Below are 11999 nucleotides of genomic sequence, written 5' to 3' on the forward strand. Positions count from 1 at the left end.
ACACACACACACATATATATATATATATATCATATGTATATACACACAATTATGTATATATATATACACATATGTATTTATATACATATATATGTATTTATGTATATTCATATATATTTATATACATATATATGTATTTATATATATTCATATATATTTATATACATATATATGTATTTATATATATTCATATATATTTATATACATATATATGTATTTATATATATTCATATATATTTATATACATATATATATGTATTTATATATATTCATACATATTTATATACATATATATTCGTATATATTTATATACATATATACATATATATGTATTTATATATATACATATATATTTATCTATATTTATTTATAGATATAAATATATATATGTATATAAATTACATATATATGTATTTTTATATATACATATATATTTATCTATATTTATTTATAGATATAAATATATATATATATGTATATAAATTAAAACTCTGATGAACCAGATTCTACAAAAACATTACATTCAAATTTTTATAGGTTTTCATCATCATTTGATGTATTTGCACTCATTGTGTCTACTTTTAATGTTCATTTTAGATGTGTGGTTTCCTTTCTTGTTCACATATATACATTTTATTTTTAGCTTTGCTTTAAAGTTCTTGTTTTGTGATTTGTACATTCGTGAGTTAAAATAAAGTTGAACTGAAGGTCGTCTCTTTTCTTTAAACATGTTTGAGGGAAATATTCCTGAGATCCAATAGTTTTGTGTCTTTTTATGATTTTCAGCTGAGTTAACAGTCATTAAAGTGAAAACAGGATTTCATGATGAAGCTGGCACCGTCTTTTTTTTTTTTTTTTTAATCTTCAACGCTCTGCTGGTCTCGCACGACACTGCCCGCAGTCACACGATCCTCTCCTCCGGAGAGGAGGAAGCTGGGAGGCTCATCCTCCCAGCTCCAGCTCAGCTGGTGACTCCAGAGGCTGTTCCAAGACTCCAGCCGCGCGTAATCATGAAGGTCCGACCCGCGCAGACAGGCGGACAGAGACGGGTCTGCGACGAACGGTGGAAGCGATTTTAAAAAACATTTTACGTGTAAAAAAAAAAAAAAATTCATTTTTAAATCGCTTCAGCATTTTTTAAAAACATTTTTTGTATAAAAACAAAATGTTATTTTATTTAAAAATCGCTTCCAGCGTCCGTCCCAGACTGTCCAGTACGCCTGACTGCCGGGCGGGATCGGGATTCAGCCTTCATGATTACGCGCGGCCGGGGTCTCACAACGGCCTTCTGCGAGTCCCCATCTCCAGCTTCGCAGTGACCTGCGGAGCTCTGAGCACACAAGGCTGGTATCCAGAACCCGAGCCTCCGAGTCGGCACATCGAAGGTTCTTCCGCGGTGACCAGCTGAACTTGGAGCCGTGGAGATGACGCCCTGCCCGGCCTGGCGCTCCAGGCTCCGGAGGGAGGATCGGGGTACACCAGCAGAGCTCCATCCAGCTTGCTCTGAATTATGTTGTCGGCCACCAAGCACAAAAAATGCCAGCACATCAACATTAGACCAAGATGTTGTCAGTATTGTTTTTAAAATCTTTAAAATAAGTCCAGCCGCTGCTCCAGTCCGAGAAATTGCAAATGGCGGATTATTGTTTTGAAACGTTTCTGAAGGATCCAGTGACTCCGCCCCCGACTCCGCCCCCGACCAACCAGTGACCGACAGTGTACTGACGTCACGTTTTTGTACCTCTTCGTACCGGTTAGAACCACAGAGCCAAGGGTACTGAAAATAGTAACAGGTGCTAAGTACCCGTACTAATGGAAAAGCCTCAGAACCGGGCCAAGTAGGGTCGAGTCGGCCCGTACCGGTACTAATGGAAAAGGGGCATTACTGGACCTCACATCTGCCTTTGATACAATTGACCACGAGATCCTCATTGCGAGGTTAGAGCAGTGGGTGGGCATCAATGGGTCAGCCCTCGAATGGTTTAGATCTTAACTCGCTGACAGGTCCTTTTGTGTCTCCATCAAAGATTTTAGTTCAGCCTCGGCAGCGCTTAAATGGGGGGTACCGCAAGGGTCCATCCTTGGTCCTCTTTTATTTTCTTTATACCTGCTGCCACTAGGTGCTATTTTCAGGAAACATAACATACCTTTTCATTTCTACGCCGACGACTGCCAAATCTACTTCCCCCTCAGACTCAACGGTACTCACTCTATTCAACCGTTACTGGACTGCCTGGCTGATATCAGAGATTGGATGGCTTTAAATTTCTTGAGTTTCAACGAGAAGAAATCTGAAGTTATGCTCTTTCCTCCCAATGACACAATCACCAACCACTGCATCGACCTATCCGTTCTGTCACCGTTAGTGAAACAAAGAGTCACTAATCTAGGAGTGATACTTGACCCTTCTCTGAAACTCAACCATCATGTAAATATGATTGTTAAATCCTGCTTTTTCCAGCTGAGGCGACTGTCTAAGCTGAAGCCTTTTTGTCCAAAAATAACCTGGAGACAGTAATTCATGCATTCATTACATCCAGGCTCGACTATTGCAACTCACTCCTTTTTGGTATCAGTCAGACCTCCATAGCTAGACTCCAACTGGTCCAAAATGCAGCAGCCCGGTTTTTGACCAGCACAAGCAAAATAGAGCACATTACACCTGTTTTGGCCTCCCTACACTGGCTTCCGGTTCACCTTCGAATCAAATTCAAAATACTCTTGTATGTCTATAAATCACTAAACAGCTCTGGCCCCTCCTATCTTACTGATCTGCTCCAGCCGTATGTCCCACCACGTTCTCTCAGATCAGCAGACCAGTTGCTCCTAACAGTCCCAGGAACCCGTCTCAAGCGCAGAGGTGACAGGGCCTTCTCTGTAGCAGGACCAAGACTTTGGAATGAGTTACCTCTGCTCGTTAGACAGGCCCCCTCCCTCACAGTTTTTAAATCTCGCTTAAAAACACACTTCTATTCCCTGGCTTTCTGCACTGTGTGATCTGTGCTGAGTCTGTGTGCATCACACTGTGTTGGTCATGTTGCGGTTGTTGTTGTTATCCATTATTGTCTTTGTTGGTTTCTACTTTTTGGTGTCCTGTTATGTAATCTGTTGCTATGTGCTTGTTCTGTTTGTCCATGTACAGCACTTTGGTGTGCTTTGTCACTGTTTAAAGTGCTTTATAAATAAATTGGTATTGGTAATACAGGCCTCTAACTGTTCAATCGTCTTGGGCCTTCTTTGTCGCACCTTCCTCTTTATGATGCGCCAAATGTTCTCTATAGGTGAAAGACCTGGACTGCAGGCTGGCCATTTCAGTACCCGGATCCTTCTCCTACGTAGCCATGATGTTGTGATTGCTGCAGAGTGTGGTCTGGCATTATCGTGTTGAAAAATGCAGGGTCTTCCCTGAAAGAGATGACGTCTAGATGGGAGCATATGTTGTTCTAGAACCTGAACATAGTTCTCTGCATTAATGGTGCCTTTCCAGACATGCAAGCTGCCCATGCCACAAGCGCTCATGCAACCCCATACCATCAGTGATGCAGGCTTCTGAACGGAGCGTTGATAACAACTTGGGCTATCCTTGTCCTCTCTGGTCCGGATGACATGGCGTCCCAGTGTTCCATAAAGAACTTCAAATCGTGACTCATCAGACACAGAACAGTCTTCCATTTTGCCACACTCCATTTTAAATGACCCCTGGACCAGTGCAAACGTCTGAGCTTGTGGAGCTTGCTTAGAAATGGCTTCCTCTTTGCACTGTAGAGTTTCAGCTGGCAACGGCGGATGGCACGGTGGATTGTGTTCACTGACAATGCTTTCTGGAAGTATTCCTGAGCCCATTCTGTTATTTCCTTGACAGTGGCATTCCTGTTTGAGGTGCAGTGACGTTTAAGGGCCCGGAGATCACGAGCATCCAGTAGAGTTTTACGGCCTTGACCCTTACGCACAGTGATTGTTCCAGATTCTCTGAATCTTTTGATGATATGCACGGTTGATGATAACTTAAAACTCTGCTATTTTACGCTGGGTAATGCCATTCTGGTATTGCTGCACTATCTTTCTGCGCAACAATGATGGAATTGGTGATCCTCTTACCATCTTGGCTTCTGAGAGACACTGACACTCTGAGAAGCTCTTTTTATACCCAATCATGTTGTCAATTGACCTAATTAGTGTTAATTGGTCTTCCAGCTGTTGTTAAATGCTCAATTTCCTTTTTCCAGCCACTTATTGCTACTTGTCTCAACTTTTTTTGGGATTTGTTGACACTGTGAAATTTTGAATCAACATATTTTTCCTTTAAAATGTTACATTTACTCAGATTAAACTTTTGAGCGGTCATCTATGTTATATTACGAATAAAATATTGACATTTGCCATCTCCACATCATTGCATTCAGTTTTTATTCACAATTTGTTTAGTGTCCCAACTTTTTTGGAATCCGGTTTGTAGACTGAGAAACTGTTTAAAGGCCTTTGCAAGTGTTTTGAGTTAATCAGCTGATCAGAGTGTGGCACCAGGTCTCTTCAATATTGAACATTTTCACAATATTCTAATTTTCTGAGATACTGAATTTGGAGTTTTCATTAGTTGTCAGTTATAATTATCAACATTAAAATAAATAAACATTTGAAATATATCAGTCTGTGTGTAATGAATGAATATAATATACAAGTTTCACTTTTTGAATGGAATTACTGAAGAGGACAGAGTGAGATGGAGTGGGATGACTCACTGTGGAGACCATGAAGAGGGAAAAGCTGAAAGAAGAAGAAGAGGAGTACCAACTGAAAAGGAAAGATTGAGTTTGTTCAAATTACAGCCTGTTTGTTACGATCATCCATCTCTCCCTCCATTCATTCTGGAGCTTGCTCCACTACCACATCTTGAGGTGTTCAGCTGTGTATCTCCAGTGGTTCAAAGTAGAGTGAATGATTTGAGCTGGAGCAAATTTTGCACACTACTGTAAAACACAACAAAACCTAGAAAAAAATGGCTAAATAATAATACTACCGGTAACAATAATCATTCTTCTGACAACTTTGAATTAATTGTTTGGGTTCACTGCTTCGATCCTTCCTGGTTATCACAAAAGTGCAAAGTCCTCAGCAGGGGTGGTTTTGTGAATAAAATGTCACCCCCGAAACTAAATTAAATCCAGGAGGAAAAAATAAACAATCGAAAAAAACAAAACAAGCAAAGCCTTAAAATGAACCCTAAACCCAACAGTCCACACACAACTCACCGTGTCGTTGGCTGGCGTGGAAAGGATCCCAAACAGGCTGGAGACACGCCGGCCGATGCCAGACAGCATCCCCTGACCCTGCTGCAGGGCTCGACACTGCAGCTTTCCTGCAGAATCTGCACACACTCTCAGCAGCTGATTCTTGACAGATGACAAGACAAAGCTGTCGCCCTGAAAGAGAAAAGACAAAAAGAGAAAGGAACATCAGAAGACAACAGGAGCGAGAATGAGCATCCAAAGCAGGAAATTTGAAATACTTTTTGTTCCTGATCATTTGTGATTATTCACAATAAGAGTTATAAACTTGTGCATTTACTAGTAATTAAGTTGCTGTTATCTCTAACAGCATGACAATGAATGATGCCTTCTTAAGATCTACCTACTCTGACAGCAACTACAAAGTTACAGAGGTCGCCAAGGTCCACGTCTGACTCTGTGTAGTTGCCCTCATGAGCCAGGCTCGGCCAGAAGCGAGCCGCTCCCTCTGCAGCCACCACCAGTACAGAGACGGACTGAACAGCAGCCATCTCCAGTGGAACGGACGACGTCATAGCGATGAGATCAGCTGTGTAGTTATAGTCACTGCTGGGCAGCTGAAGCTCCTTACACACAGAGAGCTGCACGGACACAAAGACTTGTAGTAAAAACATGTTTTACTCACATTTGAGAAGCTGCAACCAGCTTCATATACATGTTTATGCTGGCTCGTACTTTATACCTTAGCTACAGCAGTCTGGCAGATCTTCCAGATGATGAGTCTCTCTCCACAAACCATCCAGGCCCAGCCGCTCTCGTCCACCTTCACTGAGATCTGGTCATCATCTACACATACACAAACACCTGCTCAGTGACAGCACAAGTCAAGAGTTTGCTCGCTGTGGCGACCCCTGAAGAAGGGAGCAGCTAGGCCTGTCACAATAACAAATTTTGTTGGCCGATTAATTGTCTCTGAAATTATTGTGATAAACGATAATATCGTTTGAAATTTGACAATAATTAGTCATTACTGTCAAATTTAAGAAGAAATGTTGGTTAATTTTTGTGTGTAGTACCTTTTTTTGACCACCGGATGCCAGTGTAAGACTGTTGGAACTGAAGGATGGATAGTGAGGGAGCGAGCAGCGTGTCTCTTTAAGAAATTTCAGTTTCGATGTGATCATCCCAAAAAGATGGAAGCATGGCAATACGTTTGGTGTGTCTGAGCTTGTTTGTTTGTAGTAATTTTAATAGTTTTTATTTCCTCTCTCTTTACTGTTTTAGTGTTTTTAAAAAAACTTTAAAACCTTTTCTTCTTTAAAAACTTAATAGAATTCACCCAAGTTATTTTTCACTGAAAGGCCTTGCCAGACTGGGCCCTGTTTTGTTCACCCTGGTCCACCGCCTGGGATTATTCTAGCTGCTTGAGGCCTACTCCATGCACCCTGCTCCACAGCTCGAGGATTACTCCATCCACTCTGGTTAGCAGCTTGAAGCCTACCAAAATCATCTGCTGTGTTCCACAGCCTGAAGACTACTTCATCCACCTTGTTTTACAATCCAAGGCCTATTCTACCAAGCTGTTCTGCAGCTCACGGCATCCACTCTGCGCTGCAGCATATTTCTGGTACTCTGTTTTGCTTTCACCTGAGGACTATTGTTACCTTATCGTGCACCATCCAGCTCCTGCTTAAATAAAGGACACATACATACAAACATAGAAGGATGTGGGGGAGGCCCCTTGACGTGACATGGGCTGTCTCTCCTTCCTGTTTTTCGATTCTCAAAATGGCGGACGCTCGGTGCGGTCTGAGCTCTGTAGCAAAGCATTTTTCAAACAAAGCTTTTAATAAATGAATATAAATCTGTAAACAGGTTCTCAGCTTCTTTTTTTCCTGAGAAAAACAACTTTTTAGACGAAGGCACAGGTTTCAACCGTGAATGTTGGAGCTTCGACAAGAAGGAGGTCCCCCCCCCGCCGAGGTCAGCCCGTTAGCTTAGCTCGTAGCTTAGCTTCATTTAGAAGAGAGGCAAAAAAACGATAAAGCCGATAAATGAAAACGAGGTCGATAATTTTCATTTATCATGCGACTGATAGTTTATCGCGACAGGCCTAAAAGCAGCTGAAAGAATCAAACGAGAGTCGAGGAGCTGCTCTCACCTTCAGCCACGGTCAGCGCCTCCATCACTTTGACCGGCAGAGACGACCCAAACGTCTGGACATCATAGTTGATGGTTTCTGCAGCTGTGTGGCTCTGAAGTCTGCTCGGTGTTGACCTAGTGAAAACAGATCACAGACTGAGTGGGCACATTTTTAGGACTTTGAATCAACGCTGGTGATTTGTAACGTGCTGCCTTCATCACCGGTAGAAACACGTTTATGCTTCATAAAGGATTTAATGCATGAATGATTTATTTATCACTGTTTTCATAAACAATGTTGTGAAAACATATTGGCACCCGTACACATTTCTTCAGATTGAGCTTTTTGATTTTACCACAATCAAATGTTTCAGATCAGCAAAGGTATTTTAACATGAGAACGAAAACCTGAGTAAACACCAACTGTCCAAATGATGCTTTTATTTATTAGTGTGTGTGTGTGTGGGGGGGGGGGGGGGGACAGCACCTATTCAAGTCTACCTGTCCATATATAAAGAAGTAATTGTCCCACTTGTTAATATGTCATGGATTTACTGTGATGTCTTTGGAAATCTGAGATCAGTTTCACGAGACACACCCAGGCCCGATTACTGTCAGACCTGTAGAATCTAAGAATCACTTCAACTGAGTCTTCTTCTTCTTCAGGGTCGTCACAGCAAGTCCTCCTCCTCCATCTCCGTCCTCTCTAACTCCATCCATATAGCTCCTCTTTGTCTTTTGAAGACGGTGCACGTTACGCACAGAAACGTGTCCAATCTCTACCCAGCGCACGCACACATCAGCAGGTGTCTGAACTCCTGCTACATTCCAGACACAATAAATAAAAAAAGCTTACTGTAAAAAATAAATTATAAATACAAAGATAGAGAAATGTTTGATGTTATTCACATTATGTCATGTTTCAACACAACAACGCTAATTTGTCCAAATAACAACAACGATAAAAAAAAATGGATGGATGGAGGAGAAGAGTTCAGAACCATGAAGTGTGTGTGTGTGTGTGGGGGGGGGGGGGGGGGGTAGGACACCTGACAGAATCAGAGCTACACAACCTGCTGTGCTTCTCCAAAACAGTAATTTTATTAAGTGTTTACAAATGTAAGTAAATGTAGATGGCATCTCTGTTATTCAAAATTTTCTGTGAGACGACACACACAGAGGTGTCCCCCCCGTTCCAGCATCAATCAGCTTACAAATTAAGCTCTGGTTAAACGTGGGTACTTTCGACTTTTACTCCACTACATTTTACATTAAGTATCTGTACTTTCTACTACACTACATTTCTATAATGCGTTGTGTTACAAATTACATTTACGTTGCATTTTTTTTTTGTTTTTGTTCGTTAGTTTGAAAGTAACCAACAGTGAGAGGAGAGCTGGTCCGTTGAATCACTGCAAAGAGGGCAGGTAGCGTTAGACCCACCTTCAAGAAGAACTGGGTCAATGACGTATATTTTAGTATATACATCACTGAGCTGGGTGCACCCGCAGCACCACTAACACACCCAAACTGGGTTCCACCACGGAGAGTCAGACAGAAGATACGTGCCACCCACAACAGGACAGATTCTCTCTCCCAAAAGAGCCAGACTGGACTCAAAAAACCTTGAAAACCAACTTTTTCTGAACTTGAACAAGAAATTCTTGCTGTAATATTAAAATGTGTCAGTTCATGGGATGTTAGGAGACGAGACATGTCTCCAGATGTCTCGACACTCAGGTCCAAGATTTAAAAATGGTGTCAGAAAGTTAAAATATTGTTCATTATTGACCCATTACAAGGTTGAATAGACATATTTTAACTAGAGTTGATGACAAACTGGAGTTGAAATGATCAGAGCCTGTTTCTTTGTGTCTAATGCTCCTTTTTTCATCAGACAACTTTTACTTAAATATGTTTACTGTAGTTAAAATGACATTGGTTTTGCTTTGTGTTACATAAAAACTTTCAAAGGTATAATCATTCCTCTTTCTTATTTTGATTAATATCATTTAACTCTGCAGGTCATCCCTGAAATTCTGACGCACAGAACCACAAGTCCAAGTTGAACTGTGTCACATGGTAAACACAATAAAAACATGTATTATCTGCAGCATCGTTCAGTAAAATGGCTCAACACTATTAATGTATTACAGAAAATATACATATGGTAGGCAGACTTAAAGATATGTAGACCATTGCATTAGGTAATACATTCAGCAAGTACTTTTACTTTTAATACTTTAAGTATTTTTAAAAGCAAGTACTTACTTTTACTTAAGTAAAAACGTTAATGTGGTACTTTTACTAGAATACATTTTGTCTGTTTATTTGTACTTTTACTTAAGTACAGTGTTTGAGTACTTTCTCCACCGCTGCAAACAATGGATAAGTTCAAGAGAAACATCAAACATGTTCCTGTTTTTAGTATTTTTCCTTGTAAAACCTTGATTTGATTTTATAACACTATTTTTATTGCATTTGCATTTGATTGCTGTTTGTTGTCTGAACCTCATCTGTGATCTTTGTCTAACCCAGGTCTCTCTTGTCTTGTAAAGGAGTCCTGGTGACTCAGTGAGACTAACCTATATAAATAAAACTTGGATTAATTAATCTCCTCAGCCTAAACTGGACCTGTAGTCCATGTTTTAAACAACTGGACCAGTATAAATGGCTGTTTGCGCACACGCTAAATTAAAAGCTAGCTTCATTAAACTGGATACACCCGCTTCGACACGAGCCGCAGATGTTTCCTTCACCTGGCCGACAGAGGAGTCCTGCGCGGGGAGAACAGAAGGCCGGGGGCCGCCGCGGAGACGCTCCTCCTCCCGGCGGTCCTGCTCTGCTGCCTGCGGCCGGGGCTCGGAGCGGTGCGGGGGCTAAACATGCCGGCGTTTCTACCAGAGCTACGAAACAGCCAATAAATATGTCCAGCTGTCACCGAGAGAGCAAAAGAACACAACCACGGAGTGCCTCCTCCAAACAGCGCGCGGTGCCGTCGCTTGAATAAAACGTCAGAGACAGAGTTAACTTTATTAACAACGTGAACGCTTTACAACACAGCGCCCTCTAGTGGCTGCAAAGGAGTGAGCACATTTTTAGACCAACTTTGTGCAGGTTTGTCGCCCCCTACAGGGTATCTTGAGGATTACAGTCTTCTCCAGGTCCACTAAACACGACTGGAGAGGAAAACTCCCACGAGGAGAGTTGAAAATATAAAAGTTTAACATAATAGATCTGCGACATAAGTTGGGAAGCAAACATATATAGATTATAATTAGATATTTTAAGAAAACAAAATGGATTAATAAAATTTGATTAGTTTATTTACATACACATGTAGCAATGAACGGGCAGCACGGTGGCGCAACTGGTAGAGTTGCTGCCTCTCAGCGAGCAGGTCCTTGGTTCAAACCCCGGTCCAGGGGCCTTTCTGGGTGGAGTTTGCATGTTCTCTCCGTGCATGCGTGGGTTTTCTCCGGGTACTCCGGTTTCCTCCCACAGTCCAAAAACATGCATGTTAGGCTGATTGGTAACTCTAAATTGTCCCTAGGTGTGAGTGAGAGAGTGAACGGTTGTTTGTCTCTATGTGTCCCTGTGATGGACTTGCGACCCGTCCAGGGTGTCCCCCGCCCCTCGCACAGTGATTGCTGGACATGGGCACCGGCGACCCCCGTGACCCAAAATGGAATAAGCGGGTAAAGAAAATGGATGGATGGATGTAGCGATGAACACAAATGGTTGGAACCGCCTTCAGTCTCACACGGCCCGACTGTCTCTCTCTCTCTCCAAATGTGCCTGTAGAGTGACAGTAGTTTATTTTCTTGCACATTTCTTTGACAGTTAAACATTTTGAGCCCTGATTGAAAATGTTTGTGTGCTGATTTAACTTACAGCACTCAGTTTGGTGTTGTTGTGATGATGGTGATGGTGCTCCTGCTGATGATGTCATTAATAAACCGTATAAATAGTAGTAAAAGTACTTTATTAACATGGACGAAAGGAATATTTCATCCAACGACAAAGAGGAAATACTTGGAGCAATAAAGAGCTTAAAGTCAGAGTTGTCCGGAAGATTCGATGGCGTTATGACAGCCATAGAAACAGCACGAAAAGAAGTGGGTGAGTGTGCCAAACGTTTAACGCATGCAGAGGAAGGTTTATCTACAATGGAAGACGAACAAACGGTGTTAATTAATAAAGTTAAGAGCTTGGAAAAAACAAACAAGCTAATGGAAGAAAAAGTGGTTGACATGGAGCTGAGATCTCGGCTCAGCAACCTTAGATAGGTGAACCTCCCTGAAGGTGCTGAGGGCTCCGATGCCTGTGGGTTTTTGGAAAGTTGGACATCAGAAGTATTGGATTAGTCTGCTCTGAGAAACCCACTGATTCTTGAAAGAGCTCATCGCGTAGGCCCAAAAAGAAACGCAGGAGCACCCCCAAGAACTGTAATTATGAGGTTTCTTAATTATAAACAAAAAGATATGGTATTCAAAGCAACTAAAGAAAAGATGGACATCCTCTACAAGAACCAACGGGTGAGATTCTACAATGACGTCGCTACGGAGATACACAAACAATATGATGGAGTCTGCAAGCAGCTCCGCGAGCTCGGGCTGAGACATGACATCA

The 11999-nt window shown here is 41.7% G+C and overlaps 1 protein-coding gene across 1 annotated transcript in view; it reads right to left on the reverse strand.

The window, feature by feature from the left end:
* The window catches only part of nup133 (nucleoporin 133), a gene marked incomplete in the record, with an annotated part of 43074 nt that extends 32705 nt beyond the window's left edge, over positions 1-10369 (reverse strand). The window contains 5 exon segments of the mRNA XM_037690623.1: positions 5250-5420; positions 5633-5866; positions 5968-6071; positions 7387-7502; positions 10127-10369. Of these exon segments, the coding sequence (XP_037546551.1) occupies positions 5250-5420; positions 5633-5866; positions 5968-6071; positions 7387-7502; positions 10127-10254 (753 nt within the window).
* Between the last annotated feature and the right edge of the window lie 1630 nt (positions 10370-11999).

Source organism: Nematolebias whitei, chromosome 16 (genome assembly GCF_014905685.2).
Source record: "Nematolebias whitei isolate Nwh7 chromosome 16, NemWhi1, whole genome shotgun sequence".
NCBI lineage: Eukaryota > Metazoa > Chordata > Actinopteri > Cyprinodontiformes > Rivulidae > Nematolebias > Nematolebias whitei.